Source organism: Mobula hypostoma, chromosome 12 (assembly GCF_963921235.1).
Source record: "Mobula hypostoma chromosome 12, sMobHyp1.1, whole genome shotgun sequence".
In the NCBI taxonomy this organism is placed as follows: Eukaryota; Metazoa; Chordata; class Chondrichthyes; order Myliobatiformes; family Myliobatidae; genus Mobula; species Mobula hypostoma.
In genome coordinates this window covers 87,935,130-87,962,406 of record NC_086108.1, presented here as the reverse complement: position 1 = coordinate 87,962,406, position 27,277 = coordinate 87,935,130, and the positions used below count along the sequence as shown (strand labels likewise).

Sequence of the window (27,277 nt, the reverse complement as noted above, 5' to 3'; positions counted from 1 at the left end):
TGAGGGATAATAACTGTTCCTGAACCTAGTGGTGTGAGTTTGAGGCTTCTGTCGCTTCCTCCTGATGGCAACAGCGAGAAGAAAGCACATCCTGGTTGGTGGAGGACCCTGATGATGGATGATGCTTACCTGTAACAATGCTTCGTGTGGATGTGCTCAATGCTTCGTGTGGATGGGAAGGGCTTTACCCAATATAGACTGGGCTGTAACTGCTTCTTTTTTGTGGATTTTCTGTTCAAGGGCATTGGTGTTTCTATACTAGGTTGTGATATAGCCAGTCAATAAATTCTCCACCATACATCTACAGAAGTTTGTGAAGGTTTCAGATATCATGCTGAGCCTTCATAAACACCTAAGGAGGTAGAGACACTGCTGTGCTTTCTTCATAATTGCGGGGTCCAGGACAGGTCCTCTTACTCCGAGCAATTTAAAGTTGCTGACCCTCTCCTCCTCTGATCCTCCGACGAGGACTGGCTCATGGGCCACCTCCAGGTCAATAATCAGCTCCTTAGCCTTGCTGCCATTGAGGGAGAGGTTGTTGTTGTGGCACCACTCAGCCTGATTTTCAATCTCCCTTCTGTACGCTGATCCATTGTAGACTAACATAATTGGGAGAAATATTGTTGTTCATCCATCATCGTTGATAAAGACCTCAACACCAATGTGGAGGATGATGGTGTCAAGACTAGCGCTTGATTTAGATTTAAGTGAGGGAGAGTTGCACAGCGTCAGCCTCACTCTCTCTTCCCAATTCCCATCTGGAACCAGTGGAAAGACAAGAGTTGAGATGGCTGGAGATGGGACTAGGTGCAGTGGATGACCAGGACGTCTTCTGTGTCTTGTCCTGCTCTACATGTTCCATGACGCTTGCAGAGACCGCCTTCTTGACCGTTGAAGCTTCCATTGGTCTCGTCCGCCCAATCCGCTGGAGTCTGTCTTCACATGCTGGGATAGACAATTCTCTATCTCACCGAGGCTTTGAGACCCATCGGCTACCCTCACCTGGTTTAGCTGGCTTGTCGAAGCCATTGCTCGGGGTGTGGCCGCTGTTACGTGCAAACAGCTACGGGGAGCCACAGGTGAGAGCTGAGTGCCAGATGGGGACCAAAGGTGGACAAACCACCTGAAAAGGACGCGACATGTTCCCCCACCAGAGGTGCTACCCCTCCCTGACACCCCATACACCCCAGGAGAAATGTACATAATTCACAACCACCGATATTGAGTTGGTGTTTCCTTTCAATAGGCTAGTCTGACATGATAACCTAGTTATTAGCACGCTTTTGTGTTTAGGTTTTGCAGTACAATAAAATTGTTATGGGTTTCATTAAACATAAAATGCCTCACTTTGTTTTATTTGTGAAAACCTACATTGCTGACCCCGATATTCTAAGACGATTCCGGAGTTATTGAGCATGTTGGCCAACACAATCGCTTTGAAACTGCTGGAGTTTTGGGAGCAAAATGCCGTCGCTTGGTTCATGCAAACTGAGGCCCAGTTTGCTCTGCGAGAAATCTCCGATAACTCCAAATTTTACTAACTGGAGGCGTCACTCAGCAACTCCATGGCTGTGAGAGTGGTGAGTGGCCGCCTGAACACAATAAATACCGATGCTGAAAACTCACTTTTTACACCCTTTTGGTCTGAGCGCACCAAACAATTGCTCTCCTTACCTGGTCTCGACAATGGTGAGGCTTCGGAGCTAATTGACCACATGCTGTCTCTCCAGGGAAATCACCATCCTTGTTTTATTTTTAAAGAACTTCATGCAGAAAATGCCTGATCAAGTTCGCACAGCCCTCGCTAATGCACCTGTGAAGGACTATAGCGAGCTTGCTAAAATGGCTGATAGTCTACCCTCAGCTTGGCAGTAGTGCATCATTCTTCCTCCTTTCTCTACCTCAATTAACCCGTTCAGCAAGACCCTCAACTTAAGGATGCCTGCAGCTGCGAAACAGACAACACCGGGCCTGTGCTTTTACCGCTCTCACTTTGGTAGAAACGCTAGGAAGTGTTGACTGCCTTGCAGCTTCAACAGTGCCAGCACATCGGAACATCAGAGGTCTGTGAACAGCGTGGGTTCCAGCCGCCAGGGTCATCTGCTGTTCATTACGGACACCCTTTCAGGGCAACGCTTCGAGTGTGACACGGGTGCTCAAGTGAGCGTGCTGCCAGCAACGCCGATCGATGAGAAGGCACAGAGCAACGAAACCTCGCTGAGGTCGCCAGTGGAAGCAGGATCCAGACCTTCAGGTCACAATGGGTGACACTCTGCTTCAGTGGGCGATGTTACACATGGGACTTCGTCCCGGCTAAAGTGGCAAGACCTCCGCTCGATACAGATTTCCTCTGTGCCCAAGGACTGTTAGTCTATCTTAAGAACTGCCGGCTTGTGGATGTCAAACATTTTGTGTCGTTACTCTGCTCCCCCCGTAAGTTCTCCACAATGACTCTGTTAAGTACACGCACCACTGCACGTGAGTTTACATAACTGCTGGGCGAATTCCCAGACATCATCAAGTTCACATTCTCCATAACAGTCACAAAACATGGAGTCAAGCACCACATTGTCAAACTGGCCGTGCCCGCACATGTAGACTGGACTCAGAAAAGCTGGCAACTGCGAAAGCCAAATACACCAACATGGGAAGACTTGGAACTGTACGCCAGTCGAATAGCCCCTGGACTTCACCCTCCATATGGTCCCTATGTCCGATGGTGGTTGCCGCCCATGTGGCGATTACTGAAACATTAACAGGGCCACCACCCCTGATTGTTACCTAGACCCACACATCCAAGACTTTGCAGCATGTTTAGCCAGAAAGTTAATTTTTTTCCAAAGGGAGAGTAGCAACAGTACTGAGTTTCCTCCATTTGTAGACAATTTCTCTGACTGTGGACTGATGAACACTCAGGTGTTCAGAAACGTTTTGGTAGCCTTTTCCAGCTTCATGCATTTCAACAATTCTTCTTCTAAGATCCTCTGAAAATTGTTTTGATCTAGGGATAGTGCATATAAAGAGATCTTTCTTGAGAAGCACAGGCTCTGTCAGTAACCTGACTTTGTGTGTCTTTTTTATAGGGGAGGGCACCTCTACAACCCACACCTCCAATCTCATCTCATTGACTCCAAATAGCTTTTGTAGAAGGCATTAACCCAGACGTTCACTTACTTTTTTGAACCTAGACTATGATTGTTTAAATGGTGTATTCAGTATTGACGAGAAGTAGGTCAATTGTTTGTGTGTTATTCATTTTGGCAGATTGTATTTGTCTATTATTGTGACTTAGATGAAGATTTGACACTTTATGAATAATCAATGCAGAAAACCAGGTAATTGCAAAGGGTTCACAAACTTTTTCTTGCAACCGTATAGGGTGCTTAAAGGCAATACCCCTAATCAAGTGCGTGACTGGTCAGCGGACATGACCTGGGCATTTGATGATACCAAATGAACTCTTTCTAACATGACCCTGCTGGTGCACCCCTGCCCCCAATGCACCTATAGCCATGGCAACTGATGCCTCAGACTATGCTGTGGGAGCCGTGCATGAACAGCTGATCGGAGACATGTGATAGCTGCTCGCCTTCTTCAGTCAGCAGCTCCGTCACCCTGAAAGCAAGCACAGCACATTTGACCGTAAGCTTCTCGGTCTCTCGCTGGCTGCCTGCCATTTACGTTGTCTTCTAGAGGGTTGCCATTTCACAGCATTTGTTGACCACAAACTCCTCGCGCACGCAATGGCCGAAACATCAGACCCTGCAAGGCAGCAACACCACCTGGCCTGCATATCGGAGTTCACAATGGACATATGACATATCAAGGGGAAAAATAATGCTGTAGCTGATGGCCTCTTACGGCCAGCCATAGAGGCCGTAAACATAGAGATTGACTGTGCCGGCATGGCAGCCAACCAAGTTAGTAACTCAGAAAATCTAAGCTTACTGAACAGCAGTCACAGCCCTGCTGTTTTTCCGACATTTCTCTCCTGTGCGATGTCTCAACCAGTCGCCCTTACCCCATCATGCCCACAAACTGAAGACAGAGTGTTTTCGACTCTATACATGGTCTCTCGCATCTGGGCCGGAAGACTTCACAGACACCGCTTGCACTAAAGTTTGTCTGGCGTGACCTCAGAAAGGATGTACGTGATTGGACTCTAGCTTGTGTGGAGTGCCAGCGGACAAAAATTAACCATATGTTCAGGCACCATTGGCACCTTTCGAGGTCCCTGAGCGATGGTTTGACCATGTCAATGTGGTCCTTGTTGGTCCTTTCCACGTCTCCCCCCCCCCCGCAGTTTCACACACCTCCTTACCATGGTGGATCCAACCAGCAGGTGGACAAAGGTCGTCTCTCCAGCATCTGTGACGGCCACAAACATGGCTCGAGCGTTCATCAGCACCTGGGATGTTCAGTTTGGCGTACTATCTGATATTTCCTCTGGCAGCAGTCCCCATTTGATATCAAACCTCTGGGCTGCGGTGGCCCAGGACTTTGACGTTAGGCTACATCACATCACGGTGTATCACTTGCAGTCCAATAGCCTATGCTCCTTACAGTCTGCTCTAAGGGCTTCCCTGACCTACGAGCGTTGGCATTATCATCTCCTGTGGGTCCTGCTGGTGCTCAGAACTGCTACAAAAGAGGACGTGCAGTCGTCTGTGGCTGAGTTGGTATATGGGCAGCCGTTACGAGTGCCAGGTGATTTCATTCCTGACTCCACGACCCCTTCAGAATGAGTATACAAACAGCAGAGACTTTTTTCTCCAAATTTCACTTCAAACACAAGCTCGTAAATGGTGAGTACATATCAAGGAAATGGATCTTATATTCCCCTTCCACCGGCTGTGTGTTTTGTTTTGCATGCCGCATCTTCAGTGATGGTAACTGTCAGTCCATATTCGAAACTGGCTTTAGCGACTGGAAACATGCCGCTGCATGCATAGGAGAGCATGAAAATAGTGAACACCACAGGAAAACGATACTGACCTACGTTACACTAGTGTCTGACAGCGGAAGGATACAGAACTGCAAAAACAGTTCGAGTCAGCGTGTGTCTACAAATAAGTGATCTTTACTCTGCAAGTCACGCAGCACAGCAATAGGTTAATATGTGCTAGATATCACTTTTCAAAAAGATTGTTGGAGTATTGTCAAGTTTCCTAGTTTGCCATAGTGCCATTCCTCTTGGCCTTTTTGTCTCTCATTTCCATTTTACTTTCTCAGAACACACGGTTGAGAAAAATACCTAGATAAAAATGCTTTGGCATTGTTTGAGAAACAAGGCCAATGGTATGTGCAGCAATAGCTAAATAAAGATTTAAGATTGGGTACATCATACTTCGTCTCCCTCATAACTTTACTAAGCCAACTAAGCCTAGGTTAATTTTTGAGTGCTTTAGATGCTGTCCTTCAAACTAAGAATCTGCATTACTTTCTGTCCTCCCTCTTAAGGCCTGTAAGTTTATAGCCTACATATTGTACTAAACCAATGCCTTGGTCCACAGCTTTGATATTTTGACTGGTACGACCTTTGCTCTTGTTCTTGCCTTTTTTTGCTTGGTACAGCAGCATTTTACAGTGTCGGCAGGGGCCCATCAGGGCCTCCAGCCCAGGGGTCCTGCCCATAGCCCTCTTTACGGATTTTTCAAACACTTTCCTTTTGAATCCAGTTCATTTTTTCCAAAGATGCTCCTGGTCTACTGAATATTTCTATTTTTTTTTAAATTAACTGCCATTTCTTAACCTGTGATGCTTTCCAGCTCTATCTTTATAACCCAAAATTTTCACTTTAAACAAAGAAACTGAAAATTCAAGGGATCAGTCTATTCTGCTGTTTAACATAAAACTTTAACTGTTCCTTTACCACAGATATTGCCTGAGTATATCCAGCATTTTAGTTTTTTTTAACCCTATTCATTCCATTCATCCGCTCTTTTTGCATTCCTGACATTTACTCTCTCTACAATTATTATTTACCTTCGCAAGGCAGCTAGCATTAAAGTTTACGGTCTTATTTTGCCTTGACCAAATATGGCATCCGCCGCTTCAATTTGGCAGCACTCCCCTAGAACGCATGCGAACGTGGTTCAGTTGTCATCAAATCAGGAGGCACGCTTGCCCTCTTCCAATGGGGTGCCTGTTTTCATTCAACTGGCCCAATGGGGGAGAGCCGTTCGGGCGCCGGTTAGCGACTGGAATTTAAATCCATTGGCGAGGTACCGGTGGCCATTTCATACGCCGGAGATTCGGGACGCGTCTGACTGAGCTGGTGAGATAACGGGCAAGGTCCCTGTCCACATCAGGTTGAAGGCTGTGGTGAGGCGTGGGGTGGGGGTCGGGTCAGGCATCTCGAAGCTGAAGGGCGAGTTGGAATGGCCCCATTTAACGGTGGATACAGTCCAGTGTTGGGGGTTCGCCTGCAAGCCGCCTCTGGCATCCAGTGCGGTGGTGGGAGTATTAACAGGGCAGGCAGGTGGATAAACAAATAGCGGAGATATTCATCCAATATTATACCCTTCTGACAGTTTTGGGGGTGAATACAGAAATGGTTTTGACTTTTGCATAACTATTCTGCTTTGATGGGTATAAATATAATTGCATTATTTTTGACATGTGCTGAGATATAGTGAAAAGTTATGTTTTACATCCAAGCATCTGTAAGTAGAGTGGTACAAAAAAAAAGCCATGCAGAGCGTAGTATAGCAGTTATACAGAAAGTGCTGGTGGACAAAAAGTGCAAGGGCCATGGCAGGGTCGACTGAACCGACCTGTCTGAGGCCCTTGTAAATGTGGGATAAATCCTATGCTTGATCCTAGTGGTGTGTTTCCTTTCTGACTTCTGCCCAGTAGGAGATGGCCTGTTTCCGTGCTGTAATTGTTATATGGTTTAGGGGGAACTTCTTCACTCAGAGAGTGGTGGGAGTGTGGAACGAGCTGCCATCTGACGTGGTAAATGCGGGCTCATTCTTAAGTTTTAAGAATAAATTGGATAGATACATGGATGGGAGAGGTCTGGAGGGTTATGGACTGGGTGCAGGTCAATGGGACTGGCGGAATAAAGTTTTGGCACAGACTAGAAGGGTCGAATGGCCTGCTTTCTGTGCTGTAGTGTTCTATGGTTCTATGAAAGGGATAAGGGGAATGCCAACTAAAATGCCTTTCTACATGAATCCCATTTGCCTGCATATGTCCCATATCCCTTTAAACCTTACCGATCCATGTATCTGCCGCTACACCTCCAAACTATATACCCACCATTTCAATGATTTTAAGTTCTCCGGCCCCCATCATATTCTTACTATGGATGTCTGGTTCCTATATGCTTCCATTCCCCCACCAGGAAGGTCTCAAAGTTCAGTTTCTTTCTGGACACCAGACCCAACCAGTTCCCCTCCACCATCACTCCTCTGTCTAGTCAGCTTGTCCTCATTAGTAATAATTTCTCCTTTGGCTCCTCCCACTTCCTTCAAACAAGGTGCAGTTATGGACATTCACATGGGTCCCAGCTATGTTTACCTTTTTGTCGGCTATGTGGAACAGTCTATATTCCAAGCCTACAGCAGTGTCTGTCCCCAACTTTTCCTATGCTACATCGATGACTCATTGGTGCTGCTTCCAACTTTGCCTCCAATTTCCACCCTGCCCTCAAACTTACCTGGTCAGCTTCAGATGCTTCCCTCCCCTTTCTCGATCTCTGGACACGGCTTATCTACTGATGTCGATTATAAACCCAGTAACTCACTCAGCTACCTGGACTATACCTCCTCCCACCCTGTTACTTGTAAACATGCCACCCACTTCTCTCAACTCCTCTGTCTCTGCTGCATCTGCTCTCAGGATAAGGCTTTTCACTCCAGAATGAAGGAGATATCCTCCTCCTCCTCCAAAGAAAGGGGCTTCACTTCCTCCACCATCAATGCTGTCCTCAACTGCATCTCTTCAATTTCATGCATGTGTGCCCTCACCTCATCCTCCTGCCACTACCAGGAGGAGGGTTCCTCTTGTCCTCACCTACCACCCCACCAGCCTCTGCATCCAGCACATAATTCTCCAGAACTATCACCATCTCCAACAGGATCCCACCATCAAGCACGTCGCCCCCTCCCCCAAATTTCTGTTTCTGCAGGGATCACTCCCTACGTGATTCCCTTGTCTGTTTGTCCCTCCCACTGATCTCCCTCCTGGCACTTACCCTTGCAAATGGGAGCAAGTGCTATACCTGTCCCTATACCTCCTTCCCTCCAGGTGAGGCGACACTTCACCTGTGGGTTGTTGGGCTTGTATACTGTGTCCAGTGCTCCCAGTATGGCCTCCTCTATATCCGTGAGAACCAACATAGATTGGGAGACTACTTCGCCGCACACCTACACTCTGTCGACTAGAAAAAGCTGGATCTCCCAGTAGCCACCCATTTTAATTCCACTTCCCATTCCCATTCCGCTATGTTTATCCATGACTTCCATCTGGGTAGCCTCCAACCTGATGGCATGAACATTGATTTGTCAAATTTCCAGGAATGCCACCACTGCCTTCACCATTCCCCATCCCCTTTTCTCTCTCTCACCTGATCTTCTTGCCTTCCCATCACCTTCCTCTGGTGCTCCTTCCCCCTTTTCTTTCTTCCATGGCCTTCTTTCCTCCCCTATCGGACTCTACCCTTCTCCAGCCCTGTATCTTTCACCAATCAACTTCCCAGCTCTTTATTTCACCCCTCCCAGTTTCACCTATTACCTTGTTTCTCCCTCTCCTCTCCCACCTTAACTCTACTCCTTATCTTTTTTTTCTCCAGTCCTGCTGGAGAGTTAGCCCGAAACGTTGACTGTACTCTTTCCATAGATGCTGCCTGGCCTGCTGAGTTCCTCCAGCTGAAAACCCACCATTCTCTGAGCTTTCCCCATGAAATCTTTCCCCACTCAATTAAACATGTCCTCTAGTTCAAGTTCATCTGAGTTGGGGGAGGAGGATGTGCTATCTACTCAGCTTAAGCACTCTTATTTAATCAATCTCAAAATCAGCCTTCTCTCCAGAGAGAACAATCTGAACCTGTCACGTCCTCCAGCCCAGGTAACTTTTCTATCCTTTGCGGTTGAACATCATCCTGTATTATGATGACCAGAGCTGCCCCAGTGTTTGTATAACCACAGCATGATGTCCCACCCAGCTGAAGGCCTCCACAGATAAAGGCAAGCATACCATTTGCCATCTTCGCTCCTGTCTGTCTGCATTGCTGCTTTCAGGAACTATACATTTGTACCCTAAGCTGTTGCTGTTCAATAGCCCTTCCAGGGCCTTGCTATTATCTGTGTATACCCTGGCCTGGTTTAACTTCCCAAAATCAATTAATTCGCACTAATGTTGCGGGTTTCAACCTGAAATGTTGACATTTCCTTCCACAAATGCTGCTGTCCAGTGTTCCTCCTGCAGGTTGTTCATTGGCCATCCTCTGATCTGGTACCTCACTCACGCTGAAGATGTAAAATTTTGTCAGGACTCTGTCTTCCTCCTTGCTGCTTGTAGCAATGCACCTCGACAGGCTCCGGGGATTCAACCACTTGTGCACTTCAAGACCACTCACACCTCCTTCGTAATGACGATGTGCTCTACTACATCACTGTTCTGTTGCTGAACTCTCTAGGTTTCATGTACTTCTCCCCAATTAAAAACTTGGTAGATTCTGTTACTGCAATCTGCAGTCTACAAGAAGAGATTGCATTGTTATTGATCAAATTTCATTAAGCCCACAATCATATCATTGAAGTCAAAGTAAATGAGCCTGACATTTATAATTTCCAGCTGCAGTCAGATACAAGAAATGTTAGGTTTGTAAACATTTTGGACAAGGTTTTTTTTAAAAAAAAAAAAATTTACTAAGCCTTGACAACAGGAATTCTGCAGATGCTGGAAATTCAAGCAACACACGTAAAAGTTGCTGGTGAACGCAGCAGGCCAGGCAGCATCCCTAGGAAGAGGTGCAGTCGACGTTTCAGGCCGAGACCCTTCGTCAGGACTAACTGAGGGAAGAGTGAGTAAGGGATTTGAAAGTTGGAGGGGGAGGGGGAGATACAAAATGATAGGAGAAGACAGGAGGGGGAGGGATGGAGCCAAGAGCTGGACAGGTGATAGGCAAAAGGGATACGAGAGGATCATGGGACAGGAGGTCCGGGAAGAAAGACGGGGGGGGGGGACCCAGAGGATGGGCAAGGGGTATATTCAGAGGGAGGAAAAGGAGAGTGAGAGAAAGAATGTGTGTATAAAAATAAGTAACAGATGGGGTACGAGGGGGAGGTGGGGCATTAGCAGAAGTTAGAGAAGTTGATGTTCATGCCATCAGGTTGGAGGCTACCCAGATGGAATATAAGGTGTTGTTCCTCCAACCTGAGTGTGGCTTCATCTTTACAATAGAGGAGGCCGTGGATTGACATGTCAGAATGGGAATGGGATGTGGAATTAAAATGTGTGGCCACTGGGAGATCCTGTTTTCTCTGGCGGACAGAGTGTAGGTGTTCAGCAAAGCGGTCTCCCAGTCTGCGTCGGGTCTCGCCAATATATTCCGCAGGGATTGCTCCCTACGTGACTCCCTTGTCCATTCGTTTTCCCCCCCCCCATCCCTCCCCACTGATCTCCTTCCTGGCACTTATCCGTGTAAGCGGAACAAGTGCTACACATGCCCTTACACTTCCTCCCTTACCACCATTCAGGGCCCCAAACAGTTCTTCCAGGTGAGGCAACACTTCACCTGTGAGTCAACTGGGCTGATATACTGCGTCCGGTGCTCCCGATGTGGCCTTTTATATATTGGCGAGACCCAATGCAGACTGGGAGACGCTTTGCTGAACACCTACGCTCTGTCCGCCAGAGAAAGCAGGATCTCCCAGTGGCCACACATTTTAATTCCACATCCCATTCCCATTCTGACATGTCTGTCCATGGCCGCCTCTACTGTAAAGATGAAGCCACACTCAGGTTGGAGGAACAACACCTTGTATTCCGTCTGGGTAGGCTCCAACCTGATGGCATGAACATTGACTTCTCAAACTTCCGCTAATGCCCCACCTCCCCCTCGTACCCCATCTTACTTATTTTTATACACACATTCTTTCTCTCACTCTCCTTTTTCTCCTTCTGAATCTACCCCTTGTCCATCCTCTGGGTCCCACCCCCCCACACTTGCCTTTCTTCCCGGACCTCCTGTCCCATGATCCTCTCGTATCCCTTTTGCCAATCACCTGTCCAGCTCTCGGCTCTATCCCTCCCCCTCCTGTCTTCTCCTATCATTTTGGATCTCCCCCTCCCCCTCCAACTTTCAAATCCCTTACTCACTCTTCCTTCAGTTAGTCCTGACAAAGGGTCTTGGCCTGAAACGTCGACTGCACCTCTTCCTAGAGATGCTGCCTGGCCTGCTGCGTTCACCAGCAACTTTTATGTGTGTTACTAAGTCTTGACTTCAGTTTCTCTCCTTGCTAGCATCTTCTAAATGTGTTCACTAAACTGACTTTAAGATAAAGAGTGGACATGAAATGCAAGTTGTATGAATAAACTGCTTAGTTAGTGAATTATCTCCTGGTGTCTGTTAACAAATATTTCCCTTGCAGGTGTGAGCAGAATGGCTCAGTTTGTTTTTGAGAGTGACATTAATAATATTCTGAAATTGGATGCTCCCATAACAAATGGGCCCCTGGCCAGGTGGCAGCGCAAGGCTAAGGAAAGCAATGGTGCGACTGGCTCTTTGTCTACTTCAGCCAACGTTAGTGGCTTATCCCCAATGAAAGCTACAAACCGGTCACTGAACACATCTAAACTGACACCCAGTAAGACACCAGGTATTCAGTTCACATTGTCTCTGGTTTTAGGTGATTCTTGTCGGGTAATGTTCGTAATTTTGGAGAGGTTTTCTTCATTTTCTATACTAATGCTTTGAAATGTTGGTGATAAGGGTAGCCCTTTTTTATTTTGGTGTTGATGTGTAAGTCATGGGCATTATTTCCATTTGTTCTTTCTCCATACTTGGCCCACCCACCTCCTGACTGTATTTCTCTCAATTAAATGTACAACATTGATAATGGGAACATCTGAACACTTTTTCTAAGTTGTTTTACTAACATGCACCCAAAGTTTGAAGCTATGCCCAATGTTTGTTCACTTTAAACTTGCTAATTAATTTAATGTGCAGAAGCCACACTAGGCCAGTCACTATGGTGTTGGATTTTATTTTATTTAGTGATCATGCAGAGTAAGCCCTTCCAGGCCTGAGAACTCTTGATTAACCTAATCATGGGACAATGTACAATGACCCCTTAACCTACCTGGTATGCCTTTTGGCTGTGGGAGGAAACCGGATTACTTGGGGTGGGTACCCATGCATTCCACAGGGAGGATGTACAGAGACTACTTACAGATGGTGCTGGAATTGAATTCTGACATCCTGAGCTATGATAGCCTCCAGCAAACTGCTTGCTACTGTAGAGCCTTAATCTAATCTAAAATTGGATGCTGCTTGTTTTTTTTTTTACTTTAAACATCAAACTAATTCAAAAGGAAGACTTGGGAGACTGAAATAAGAGTCTAACTTCATATTTACTTTAGTGAGGTGCACAAGTATCACGTGCTAGTGTGATGTATGTTGATAACCTTAATGAATTAAACTACAAAGAATTCTTTATCAAATAGAATATTTCCAATATTATTCAAATATTACTGAAATATTAAATGCACAACACCATGAAACGGTGTACCACTATAACAATCCTAATGTGTGCTCCTTCTAGATTAGAGTTGGCATTACTTTCATATGGATTTGCCAAAATTCCTCTTCTTGGAAGAACAAAACTTTTTGGGCACATGACACAGAGAAGGAATTTTAATTATTTTTGTTTTGCCTTCAGGCAGGACAAAAACCCCTAGATCTTCTAAATGTTCCCGAGTGCAGGGGACACCATCAAAAGCAGGCGCTGATCGTTATATTCCAACCCGCAATGCAGTACAAATGGATGTAGCACATTTCTTGATTAACAAAGAGAATGAACAAGAAAATGAATCTCCAACCAAGAAGGTAAGTATCAAAAATTCACTGATGAATAAATGTGCTTATTTGTATAGTATGTATAACTGTCAAATCTGTTCTTGGATTCAGTGGGCCATTGTAGATTTTACCCCTGATTATACAATGGCGTCCTTGTTTAGAATTTGGAAACTAATGCCTTGTTTTTGCATGGGGTGAAGAGTTACAGGCATTTTCATCTTAGAGTCTTTATTTCCTCTAAGTAAATTGACATCCCAAAACATGGGGAAGTGCACATTTTCGTTTGAAGTGAGTATCTGGTAAATTGTGTATTTAAGTATCTTAGTGGTATATTTTATAAAAGGCGTATTCAAATGTATAAGAGCTGTAAGTGATGAATAGAATGTTAGCAGTTTGCTAACTAACTGTTGGGGGAAAATGTGAATGTTTTTGGCAAAAGCATTTAACAAAATTGGGTGCCTGAAAGAGCTAGGTGAGTGAATGCAAGTCAACAAACATAAAATGCTAGAGGAACTCAGCAGGCCTAGGCAGCATCTATGGAAAAGCATACAGTTGACCTTTCAGTCCAAGACCCTTCATCAGGACTGGAGAAGAAAAAACTCAGGGTGAGAAGTTGGGCAGAGGGGAGGAAGAAACATGTTGGGTGATGTGTGAAACTGGGGTAGGTGTGGTGGGGGAGGTTGGGACAGAAGAGAAAGGAGAGGACCTTCCGAGGAGGTGATGGGCAGATAAGAGATGAGGGGAATAGTGAAGGTGGGGTTGCTCCTCCAGCCTGACATAGATTGGAAGACGGCTTTGCTGAGCACCTACACTCCATCTGCCAAAAAAAGTGGGTTCTCCCAGTGGCCATCCATTTTAATTCCAATTCCTGTTCCCGTTCCGAAATGTCAACCCATGGCCTCCTCCACTGTTGCAATGAGGATACACTCAGGTTAGAGGAACAATATCTATTCTGTCTGGGTAGACTCCCAATTCCTCATTTCCCTCTCACCTTATCTCCTTATCTGTCATCACCTCCCTCTGGTGCTCATCCCCTTTTCTTTCTTCCTTGGTGGTCTGTCCTCTCTTATCAGATTTACCCCTTCTCCAGCCCTTTTCTATGGGGGGGGCAGTTCTCATTTGTGATAAGTCAACAAAAATGCTTTGTGCTAAATTGAATGTTTGCTCTCATCATAAGTTGCAATATTTCTCTTCAGGAACAGCAGAAATCCTGGTCCTTAAACTTGAATGGTTATGATGTTGAGCAGGCTAAAATTCTACGACTGAGTGGGAAACCTCTTTGTGCACCTGAAGGTATTTTAACTTGCACTCTTTAAAGCAAGGTTAATTGAATATTGATTTTTCTATTTTGGTGGTGGTTAATTCTTGCTTCCGCTCTGGTTTTGTCAGTTGGAATCCCATCCTGAAGGTAGCCTGTGGAATCATGCTCTCTCATTTCTTTCCTAGGTTACCAGAACAACCTGAAAGTTCTGTACAGTCAGTCAACAACACCAAGTTCCACAAAGAAGCCCACCCGATACATCCCCTCTATGCCAGAAAGAATTCTGGATGCTCCAGAGATCAGAAATGATTATTGTAAGTTGTGACACTTGTACTTTTAGCTTAAAACTTTGGAAATGGCTGATATAATGATTACACCTACAGCTGAGAACAACAAATGTAATCATTTGGTCACTTCTAAGTAGCTTACTCCATCTGTTTTCTTTTGTTCCCATACTTCAGATCTAAATTTGATTGATTGGAGTTCCTTGAACTACTTGGCTGTGGGACTTGCAAATAATGTGTATCTCTGGCATGCTGAGTCTGGTGATATCCTGCCTCTTGTACAGCTTGAGGGTCAGGAAGATTACATCGCCTCTGTGTCCTGGATAAAAGAAGGCAATTATTTAGCAGTTGGGACTAGAAATGGTGAAGTACAGGTAAGAGCAGAGTGCGGGGCTTCTGATTTCAACTTTGTAGACAGCTGGTACTTCCTGGTCATCTACAAAGTATGAGCAGCAAGTTTAATCATAATCAAATGGCCATGATATTCTATCCTATATGCACGGACTCAATTCCCTACAGCGAACAGCTTGAGGCCTTGGGGAAAAATCCTTAATTCACTGGAAGGATAAGTGAGCCACTGTCCAGTGTTGTGGCCCAAGTTGCATTTGGTCAAACCACTTCATTGGCATGCAGTCTCCTACAAAATACGCAATCTAAGGAACATAGGAAAAGTTCAAGGGATGGCCTCAATGCTGCCTTGGGTGAGGAGTGTGGTTCTTTTTTTTTTAAAAAAAAACAACAACAAACCCACAGGCTTCTTATAATTCCTGATTCATCATAGATGAGAAAAGGCTCACCAGGGAAGTTATAGAGCATCTTGAGTACACACTGGCATCATCATTTGCCTTCTATCTACAAAACCAGAGTGGCTTTAAGTCATCCTTGCTCCCTGGAATTGACCCCAGTGAAGTACCCTTTTTTTGATTTGTAAAGGTAGGCATTAATAGATCATGATTTACTTTGTTTCATCAAACAAAAGAAAATAACTGGCTGTGTTTGTGGAAACTAATTTATTGTTTGTTCATTAATAAGACAATTGCTCTATGGCCAGCGAAGGAATTACAAAATGTTTTGCTCTCCTAAAACTCTGGCCTTTTACAGAAAATGTATCTTGCTTGGACATGTTTGGACTTTTACGGTAAATATTTGTTTTGAGGTTTGGGATGTGGAACGCCAGAAACGTCTGAGGAATATGGTGAGTCACACGGTACGAGTTGGGTCACTCAGTTGGAACAGTTACATCTTGTCCAGGTAATAAATCATGCTCATTAAGATGCTGTTTGAATGTTCTTCCTCAAGCATAGTGAAATAAGCATTCATCAAACTCTTCTGGAAATGCTAAGGCAAAAGAAAGGCCTAACCTCTCTATTTTCCCTTAAATTTAGTGGCTCCAGAATAGGTGAAATCCACCATCATGATGTCCGCATCGCACAACACCATGTAGCTACCTTGACAGGACATACACAAGAAGTCTGCGGCTTGAAGTGGTCACCTGATGGCAGGTGTCTTGCTAGTGGTGGCAATGACAACATTCTGAATATCTGGCCAAGCATTACTGGGAATGATGCAGCATGCCAACCATTACATACGTTCACACAGCATCAGGGTGCTGTTAAGGTAAGTAACTATTTTCAGATAAGGGCCCTGTCTAAATTTGCAATTTGCTTTGCAGAATTGAATAGTGACATAATTTGGTGTAACACAAATTTAGCAACAGAATTATTGGCCAGTATCTGAATTGCTAGCATTGATAAACAGAACTGAAATTTGGAATCTGAATATACAGAAAGCAGACATCCCACCCTGCAAAAGCTCATTTCAGGGAGGTAGCACCCCCGCCCCCCCCCCCCCGCAACACCATATTCTCCTCCCCCCCCCCGACCTCCAAGGGTGTATGTAATACTTTGTTTACTAATTTTGTCTAATCTGTAAACCAAGTTGGGTATATGCAGCAAATGTGACATTAAAATATGTACTTATATTATCATGTTTATTCTATTACAACTTTAAGCAAGTCTACAGGGAGTTTGGCCTCATCACGTAGGACATCAATAGCGTAGCTCCTTAGCACCTAGCCAGCTAGTTTAAATAACGTTAGCTATGCTGTAATGACACCTGTTAAACTCACCTCAACATGTCTTTTGCATTTTAACCCACCATGGGCAATAGAAAAGTCACTGTTGCAAACGAGCAACACTGTCATTATTTTTGAGGTCGACTGTAAAGCCCGCCCACAGAGAAAACTGATAGGTCTACTTAGCAGGGGTCCCCAACATTTTTTGCACCACAGACCGGTTTAATATTGACAATATTCTCGTGGACCGGGGTGGTGGTGGGGGGGGGGGGGGGTTAATCACGACCGAAATATAGGTGATAAGTCAATAGCATCATAACATTTTAAGTAACGTTTGGATATTAAACACACAGCACATATTTTCTCCGTATAAACATATAAAATCACTGCAACACACCAATATCACTGAATCAGTGGGAGCCCTGGGCTTGTTTTCCTGCAACAAGACGGTGCCATCGAGGGGTGAATGGAGACAGCGATACTTGAAGGGGGTTCCAGTCTATTCCGCAATTTAGTTTTCGTTGTATTCATTGCAGAAAACTCTGCTTCGCAGCGATATGATGTTGGAAATGGAAGCAACGTTTTCAGTGCTTTCGTGGCTGTCTCAGGATATTCAGCCTTGACTTTGATCCAGAATGCCGGCAGAGATGTTATGTCAAACATACTTTTCAGCCCGCCATCATTTGCAAGCTCGAGGAGTTGATCTTTTTCCCACGCTGACATGGACGATGCGCGCGTAGTGACCTCGCGTGCGTTCAAGTTCAACAGTGCGTGACAGGGAATGAGGAAAGGTGCAAATGACTCATATCGTTTCATATCACCATATCATATTGTTTCCTCACAGCCCGGTGGTTGGGGGCCCCTCTTAGCACAAAGAGAGACCAATCAGGATGCTCGCTCTCCCTCTCAAAAAAATCTATTTCCGGGATATTGTACATAATTTCCGGACGTCAGGGAGCCACTATCGATATGCGGGAGACTCCCGGATCTTCCGGGAGAGGTGGGATGTCTGAGAAAGCTGTCTGCTGATCAGTGTTCTACCTAGATTGTAGTAGTGGTTAGAGTTCAACCCTGTGTTTCAAAAGGTTAACAGTATTTCTGCTCCCTGATCCCTCTTGTTGCCAGAGTTTCTTTTCAATTCTTTGTCTAGCTTTAACAATAGTCCATAATTATAAGAGAACCTAACTCCAAATGTCACTTCTACAACTAGGCCTTCATTTTTCAAGTTCATCCTGCAGCTTGGATAGGTCAATGAGCCAAGTGGCTTAATTCTGCTTTTATGCAATGTGGTTTTAATTTTGACACCGGACAAGTGAATGTCATATTTCCAGGGTGATTTTTTTTTTTTGCTATTTATTTCTTGTTGCTTTGCTGTATCCTTTCAAACATTGAATATTCCTTTTAATGGCAGTTTTTTTTACTGCTGCTTTTTCTAACTTAATCCTGAGCTAGAAAAGTAATTGAGAGCAAATTCCATATCTCAGTATTTTTAAAAAAAAAACAGATGTCTTGCATTGCTCCCTTTATTTTATATTAAAGTTGATTGCAAATATTGGCTTGGTTTGAATTTTGGTACAAAAAATCTAAACTCTGCACTTTGCTAGGTTTTTTTTTAACCTACCAATAGAACCATAAATTGGCTGCCCTAGTCTGAGGAGCTTCACATACTTGCTGGAGTCTCAACAAACCAAATGAAAAGTGAGATTTGCTGGATGAATAGTGCTGCTTTCTTTCTTTTTAAATCTTTTTATTGAATAAGTATACCAAAAGGTAAGCCATATAAACATTAATACAATGTTAAAATATAATAAAATTACAGAAGGTATCAATACCAAAAAAAAACTACAAACAATGTAATTTAAACATAAGAAACCAAGATAACATAATAGTATACTAAATTTTATATATATCAATAGATAAAAAGAAAAAAAAAAACCCAAAAAAACCCACCATGCAACTAACTAAAAGCAAAGCAAAGCAATGGGCTAACTTGAAACCAAACAGAGTTAAACTTAAAATCACATCCTCAATCCCGACCTCCATTAAAAACAGTGAAAAAAAACAAGAAGGGTATATATTACATTAAGTGAAAATATCGAATAAAAGATCCCCAAATCTGTTCAAATTTAAATGAAGAATCATAAAGGTTACTTCTAATTTTCTCCAGATTCAAACATAATATCGTCTGGGAGAACCAAAAAAAGGTAGTTGGAGCATTAAGCTCTTTCCAATGTTGTAAAATACATCTTTTCGCCATTAAAGTAAGAAATGCAATCATTCTACGGGCTGAAGGGGAAAGATTACTAGAAATTTTAGGTAGTCCAAAGATAGCAGTAATAGGGTGAGGAGAGATATCTATATTTAATACCTTAGAAATAATATTAAAAATGTCTCTCCAAAAAGTTTCCAAAGTAGGGCAAGACCAAAACATATGAGTTAAAGAGGCTATCTGCCCCGAACATCTATCACAAAAAGGATTAATATACAAGTAAAAACGCGCTAACTTATCTTTGGACATATGTGCTCTATGAACAACTTTAAATTGAATTAGGGAATGTTTAGCGCAAATAGAGGAAGTATTAACTAATTGTAAAATCTGCCCCCAATCATCCACAGAAATGGTAAGCCCCAATTCCTGTTCCCAATCTACCCTAATCTTATCAAATGGAGCTTTCCTAAGTTTCATAATAATATTATAAATCATAGCCGATGCACCTTTCTGACATGGATTAAGGTTAATTATCGAATCTAAAATATATGTAGGAGGAAGCATTGGAAAGGAAGAAAGTATAGTACTTAGGAAATTTCTAACTTGCAAATATCTAAAAAAATGTATTCTTGATAAATTATATTTATTAGATAGTTGTTCAAAAGACATAAGGGAACCATCTAAAAATAAATCCAAAAACCGTAAAATACCCTTAGTCTTCCAAGTTTGAAAAGCGCGATCCGTAAAAGAGGGAGGAAAAAATATGTTACCTAAAATAGGAATCGCTAACCCGAATTGATTAAGATCAAAAAATTTTCTGAATTGAAACCAAATACGCAAAGCATATTTAATTATCGGGTTAGACACCTGCTTAAGGCGTTTCGAATCAAAAGGGAGAGAGGAACCTAAAATAGAGCCAAGTGTATAACCCTGAACAGATTGTAGTTCCAATGCTACCCATTTAGGAATAGATAGTATATCCTGGTCAAGTAACCAAAATTTCATATGTCGAATATTAATTGCCCAATAATAGAATCTAAAGTTAGGTAATGCTAAACCTCCATCTCTCTTAGCTTTCTGTAAATGTATTTTACCCAGTCTCGGATTTTTATTCTGCCAAATAAATGAAGAAATTTTAGAGTCAACTTTATCAAAGAAAGATTTTGGAACAAAAATTGGTAATGCCTGAAACACATATAAAAATTTTGGCAAAAAAAAATCTTAACTGCATTAATACGACCAATCAAAGTTAAATATAAAGGAAACCATTTAGATGAAAGTTGAGTAATATGGTCTATTAATGGTAGAAAGTTAATCTTAAATAAATCTTTATATTTACAAGTAATTTTAATCCCAAGATAAGAAAAATAGTTATCAATCAATTTAAATGGAAATTTATAATATAAGGGAAGATGTTTATTAATCGGAAAGAGTTCACTCTTACTAAGATTTAATTTATAACCTGAAAAAAAGCCAAATTGTGCTAATAACTCTAAAACAGCAGGAATGGATTTCTCAGGATTAGAAATATATAAAAGTAAATCATCAGCACAGAGTGATAATTTATGGGACTTTAATCCCCGAGTTATCCCAGTAATATTTGATGATTCTCGAATGGCAATTGCAAGAGGTTCTAATGCAATATCAAATAATAGGGGACTAAGAGGACAGCCTTGTCGAGTACCTCGAAAAAGAGGAAAAAAAGGTGAGTTTAAAGAGTTAGTACGGACCGAGGCTACAGGGGAATGATATAACAGTTTAATCCAGGATATAAATTTCAAGCTAAAGTTAAACATTTCAAGCACCTTAAATAAATAAGGCCATTCTACTCTATCAAAAGCTTTCTTGGCGTCTAAAGAAATAACACACTCAGGAACATTTTGTGAGGGAGTATAAACGATATTTAACAATGTACGAATATTATAAAAAGAGTAACGACCTTTAATAAAACCCATTTGGTCTTCCAAAATAATAGAAGGAAGTACTTTTTCTAGTCTATTTGCTAATAACTTAGAAAAAACTTTAGAATCAACATTTAATAGAGATATTGGTCTATAAGATGCACATTGAGCAGGGTCTTTATCCTTCTTTAATATTAAAGAAATTGATGCTCTATTAAAAGATTCAGGAAGTTTACCAAGTTTCAGAGAAGCCTCAAAAACCCTACAGAGCCAAGGGATCAATAAAGAAGCAAAACATTTATAAAATTCAACGGTAAACCCATCCGGGCCAGGAGCTTTCCCCAAATTCATAGAAAGAATAACATTCTTAATCTCATCCATAGTAATGGAAGTATCTAATATAGAAGACATATCCTGTGAAATCTGAGGGAAGTCTAAATTATCTAAAAAATCATTCATATGTTTAGAATCTCGAGGAGACTCTGATTGATATAAAGAAGAATAAAAATCACAAAAGGTTTGATTAATCCCCACATGATCCAGTATCAATCGATCATTTTGGTTATAAATCTGATTGATTTGAGATTTAACATAATTAGATTTCAATTGATTAGCCAGCAGCTTGCCAATTTTGTCACTGAACATAAAATTCACTTCTTGTTTTCTTTAATTGGTTTACAATCGAGGACGAGAGTAGTAAACTGTGTTCCATTTGAAGTTCAGTTCTTTGTTTGTATAACTCCTCAGAAGGAGCCATAACATATTTCTTATCAATTTCTTTAATCTTGTCCACAATTACCATCTCCTCCTGCTTCTGCTTCTTCCTCAAAGCAGCAGAATACGAGATAATCTGACCACGAATATAGGCTTTAAAAGTGTCCCAAAGAGTGTTAACCGAAATATCCTCTGTATGGTTAATTGTAAAAAAAAAAGCTCAATCTGTTCATTCATAAAGTTAACAAAGTCCGAGTCCTGAAGCAACAGCGAATTAAAACGCCATTGTCTATTATTTTGTATATTGGCCATAATTTTAATAGAAAGCTTAAGTGGAGCATGATCCGAAATGGTTATAGAATCATAATCACATTTAATCACTGAAGAAATAAGACGAGAATCAATAAAAAAATAATCAATTCTTGAATAGGAATGATGAACATGTGAAAAGAAAGAAAAATCTTTTTCCTGAGGATGCAGAAAACGCCAAATGTCCGTCGACCCAGAATCAGAAAGGAAAGAGTTAATCAAAGTTGCAGATTTATTAGGTAAAGTCCGTAAAGGAGCCGAACGGTCCAAAGCTGGAGACAAACGGGTATTAAGATCTCCGCCCCAGATCAATGAAAACTCGTTCAAATTCGGAAACTGATTAAATAATGATTTATAAAATTCCGGACAGTCCATATTAGGAGCATAAACATTAACCAAAACTACTTTTTTATTAAATAGTAAACCACTAACCAATAAAAATCTACCATTCGGATCAGAAAAAATATCCTGTTGTATAAAAGTAACTGAGGAATCTATAAAAATAGAGACGCCTCGACTCTTAGCATTGGAGTTCGAATGAAATTGTTGTTCCTTCCAGAATTTGAAAAAACGTAGTCTGTCCCCCCTCCGTACATGGGTCTCTTGTAAAAATAAAATTTGTGCTTTAAGTCTCCGGAACACTTTAAAAACTTTTTTCCTTTTAATAGGATGATTAAGACCGTTAGTATTCCAGGAGACAAAATTAATAATAGACTCCATAAATCCTAAAGTCAACCCACAGCGAGGATTGACGATAGGGTCGACCCACGAACCCGGAGAGGAAACAGAACATACAAAAGATACCGGGAAAAAGGACGCAACCAGTACTTCAATAATGTATATAGCCCAAAGAGAAAAAAACTAAAACGTGAAGCCCCTCCCACCACCCCCCACCCCAAGACCCCAAGGCAAAATCTAAAGCAGACCCGCCCGAAAGAAGCAAGCGCTAAAACTACCCCCATGACTTCCGGTATACGCTCCCTAAAAAAAAGGTATAAATATGAAAAAGATCAGCTAATTGTAAAACAGTAAAAAAGTAGAAAAAAAGGTAACTCAATTAAAATACACACACAACAGAACAAAAGCCAGAAAATATATATTAAAAAAAACCACAATACACCCCAAACCCATGAATAAACAAAACAACAACAAGAAAAAATAAGATTATTACCATAAACTAGTTATAAAAAGCAAAACAAAATAAAATTTAAAAAAACTACAAAATTTAAGGGCACACAGGAAATACGTAAAATGACAATAAGGAAGTAACCACCCAGAATCCCCTGGGAAAAGAAAGAAATGACGCAGTTAAAAAGAAAGTTCAGCAACCATATTAAGAAATCAAAAATAAACTTTTCTGCCCAAATAGGGCACGAAAAAGTTAAAACCAACCAATTCACAGCCTCCGATCAACGGAGATAGTTAAAAAAAATAACAATTAAGATGTTGAAGGTGAAAATTGATCCAGATAACTCTGGGCATCCGATGGAGAATCAAAAAAACGAAGGACTCCATCTGACATGCGTATCCTTAGACGTGCAGGGTACAGCAGCGCTGGTCTTAAATCGATCTTATAGAATTCCGACATCACAGATCTGTAGCGAACCCGTTGGTCCCAGATTGGTTTACTGAAATCTTCCACGAATCGGAACTTAAGATCCGAAAAATCAATGAAACCTTTAGATCGAGCGAATCGAAACAGTCTCTCCTTGTCTTGAAAGTAATGAAAACGTAAGATAACATGTCTAGGTCTATCTGACCTAGACGAGTATGATGGGACTCTGTGAACACGATCCAGTAGCGGTGGTTGGTCAGGAAATACAGTAGGGAATGCATCTTTTAAAAGTTGAGAAAAATACTTCATGGGGTTGTTAGATTCAACAGCTTCATGCACCCCAATCATTCGTAAATTCTGCCGTCGCATTCTAGATTCTAAGTCAGAGTTTTTAAAAGTCAGAAAGTCAAGTTTCTTCTTCATTACATTAATTGTTTCTTCGATTTTCCCCATCTTAAGCTCACTTTGTTGCGCGGATTTTTGAAGATCAGTTATAGCCGACTGATGTTCCGCAATAGATGTTTGCATCTTATCAGTTGAATCGGCAATTTTCTGGAGATTAATTGAGATTTCCGTATGAATCAGGTCCTTAACAGAGACAGCGATTTCCGTACGAATCATCTCCGTAACAGAGGTTGAAATTTCCCTCTGAATTAACTCCGATATAGCTTTCAAAGTCACCGGTGATTCAGTCGGAGGAAAATCCATACCTTTCGGTTTAACCAGAGGTTTACCATCCTTGCCGTTTTTCCCGTTCTTAGACATAGCAGATCTAAGACGCATCCAGTTATCGGAGAGTTCAATTTAATTCAAAGTATTGTAAGAGTTGATACCTTAATGGTTAATTAAAGTATAGCTGATCATAGAGAAAAAAACTCAGAGGTAATGGAGCGAGTCAAGAACGCGACTTCACTCCATGAGCGCTACCGGAAGTCCCCTGGATGAATAGTGCTTTAAATAAAAGAATTTCTTACAGACGATTTTTAAAAAGAACACACTGCATGGGAAAATGTCAGCCCACCATGTCTGCTGACCATAAACTAAGGTCAGATTCCTCTATTCTTGGGGGTCCAAACTTACTGCTGTGGACCAAACCATTTAGCAAGGGGTCTGTGGACACCAGGCTGGGAATATTTATTGCGGTCTTATCTGCTCTGTCACTTCCCTCTGCAGCATGTACTGCACTTATCACATTCTACATATTTGGTTTTTAAGCTTGCCTGGTAAATCTCCCTAAACTTCCACCCTCACCTATGCCCTCTTGTCTTTCGATACCTATAACAATTGGAAGGATGGAGGGAAAAGACCATCTAACCTTTTATTTCTTGGGTTGCAGCTCCCAGCCTCACTCCAGAGAAATATGATCCAATTTTGTCCAAGCTCTCTTTGTCTTAATACATTCCAATCTAGTCTGTGGTAGCTTTTCAGTGAGGTTGGGTGGCTTTTTCTGCTCTTGAATAGTGCAGTTAAAGCAACATCTTTTTTTCCAGAGCTGCTGCCTTTGTGAGATTTTCCACTTGTGCAGCCTAATAGTGTACAATTTGTCATTCTTTTTCTGCAGGCAGTTGCCTGGTGCCCTTGGCAAGCAAATATTCTTGCAAGTGGTGGTGGCACCAGTGACCGATTTATCCGTGTTTGGAATGTTAATTCTGGGTCGTGTTTGAATGCTGTGGATACTCGTTCTCAGGTTGGTTCTATATGATTCATACTAGTGAATGTTAATAGCAATGAAACAAGCCTGTGTTACTGGTTATCAAACAAGAAAGCTGGATCTTGTTCCATTCTGGGAGGATACGGTGTAGGAATGACATTGATTTGGCTCATGACTCTCAATTTGCAATCTATGTTACTGAGTTTGTTTCTCACAGTTCCTAAAATAATTTGTGCTGTTTGCCCATTATCTGGGCAAGCAGGAATTGTGCAAGGTGTTGGGGTTAATTCTTCTGCAGGTTGAAGAATAAATTGGAGATTTGTTGTGAAATTAGAGTTAAGAATACTTCTCTGGGATGTAATGTGAAGATCTTTCAAGCTGTGCTAAAATTTCAAGGATCTGCTGAATAAGAGTGAATAGTGGTGTACCTGTCAAAGTTTGCGGGTGACAATGCATGGATTAAATTAAATGGCAAAGAAGTGTAATTTTAAGTGAGGTCATCCCATAGTTTTTATAAAGTTAAAATAATTACTGATAACCATGCAGTGAATGTTGAAGGACATTACCAGCCTAAGTGACTTGAGATATATTAGTTAATCTAACACAATCTGGGTTATGTTGCACACTTGATATTTCTGTCATTTCTCTTTTGCAAGTTTTGGATTTAAATTTCTGTTATGTATTTTCCACCTCACCAGGTCTGTTCAATAGTCTGGTCAACAGAATACAAAGAAATGGTGTCAGGACATGGATTTTCACAGAATCAGTTGGTAATCTGGAAATATCCAAACTTGACCAAAGTTGCTGAGCTGAAAGGTATGTACTTAAAATATGTGAAGTAAAGTTGTATAAGATATTTTAAACATATCTGATCAAATTTGCTTTTGGAAGGCATTTTTCTTGTGTCCTATTAGAACAATTTAAATTTATATTGTCAAAAACATTCATTTAAAAACTGAGGGAAGCTCTGCTCACAACTGGGTTTGGTTGTGGAATGCACTGCTGAGGGGCAGATTGTGGCAGAATTCACATCGTGGCAGAAGTGAATTAGATAGGTTTCTGAAAGCAAAGAGTTGTGTGAAGTGAGGTAAGCTTAATTGCTGTTGTTGAGAACTGATAGAAACTAATCTGAACAGCTTTGTGTAACTACTCGAGGGTTATTGAAACTAATAGTCTTGTGGAAATGTTATATAATGAAAGCAGCAGGTGTTTACAATACATCAACTTTAAACTTTAGTTCCATTATCACTATAGATTAAACATGTTATAATGCTATAAAACCTGAGGTAAGAGAGACAAAGTATTTCTTGCCTTTCTAAACTACTCCTGAAGTATGGCTCAAATAATTAAGCACCTAATTATTGGTTGGGTAAGACTCACCCTGTAACAAGATGTGTGATGGTCTGAGCACAATTGAAATAGGATTTTTTTTTCGGTACGGGTCTTGTGTATAATGATACTGCTCCTGTTTGTATTTGAATTAAGATATTACAAAATAGTTATGTTGAATAAAAGATATCCTGTTTCTAACACAGGACATCAGGCTCGTGTGCTGAATCTGACTTTAAGTCCAGATGGAACTACAGTGTGCTCTGTGGCTGCAGATGAGACTATCCGCATCTGGAAGTGTTTTGCTGTAGACCCAGCAAAGAAGAAGAAAATGGCAGTGGCCAGTCAGTCCAGTGTGCTTCACCATGGAATTCGCTAGAACACTATGATGAAGGCATGTGCCACAAATGGGACATGAGGCTTCACTTTTAATGTAACATTGAATAAATGCACAACTAATTTTTGCAATGGGGGGAAGCTAGTGTATTATCCCTTTTGTGCTCCAATTTGGAAATTTTTGAATGATACTGACTTTTTAATTTCCACAAGTATTGTTATTTCTTGTACATATGTTTTTAAATTGCTGTTTTATTTGTGCTGTTAGACATTTAATCTTTTAAGTAAATTGTATATTGTGTTTAATATTTCAATAAAATTGAATGGTGTATTCAAGGTGCTTGCAGTGTAGGTGTGTATAGTGCCATCTAGTGACATTTTACTGGTTAGAGTAATGCTCGGATTGCACTTGTTACCAGAGCAGAATGATCATTTGCAATATTCACGAGCTAGTCTAGACCTATATTATTTAAACGAGTATTTAGTATTGGGGCAAAGCTCAATCACTTGAACAAATACGCATCTATTTGCTATTTGTTCTCGGTACAAATGGGTGCAATATGCATTACTTTATAATTGCTGATTGTCTATATCTTTGATTTCCACTCCACACCTTTTATTCTAAGA

At 41.6% G+C, this 27,277-nt stretch overlaps 1 protein-coding gene across 1 annotated transcript; it reads left to right on the top strand.

Annotated features, from left to right (window-relative positions):
• The first annotated feature begins 6,206 nt into the window (after positions 1-6,206).
• On the top strand, positions 6,207-26,986 carry cdc20 (cell division cycle 20 homolog). The gene is made up of 11 exons (XM_063064569.1): positions 6,207-6,277; positions 11,601-11,828; positions 12,891-13,057; positions 14,224-14,320; positions 14,474-14,602; positions 14,750-14,946; positions 15,729-15,823; positions 15,958-16,189; positions 24,896-25,021; positions 25,684-25,801; positions 26,521-26,986. The coding sequence occupies exons 2-11, from the start codon at positions 11,612-11,614 to the stop codon at positions 26,691-26,693; spliced, it is 1,551 nt and encodes a 516-aa protein (XP_062920639.1). The 5' UTR covers positions 6,207-6,277; positions 11,601-11,611; the 3' UTR covers positions 26,694-26,986.
• The last annotated feature ends 291 nt before the right edge of the window (positions 26,987-27,277 follow it).

Bases quoted from the DNA above. Each gene is read 5' to 3' on its own strand.
- cdc20 (XM_063064569.1), top strand. From the start codon at position 11,612: ATGGCTCAGTTTGTTTTTGAGAGTGACATTAATAATATTCTGAAATTG. The intron at 13,058-14,223 runs GTAAGTATCAAA...ATTTCTCTTCAG, and splicing joins ATGAATCTCCAACCAAGAAG to GAACAGCAGAAATCCTGGTC. The intron at 14,947-15,728 runs GTAAGAGCAGAG...ATTTGTTTTGAG, and splicing joins CTAGAAATGGTGAAGTACAG to GTTTGGGATGTGGAACGCCA.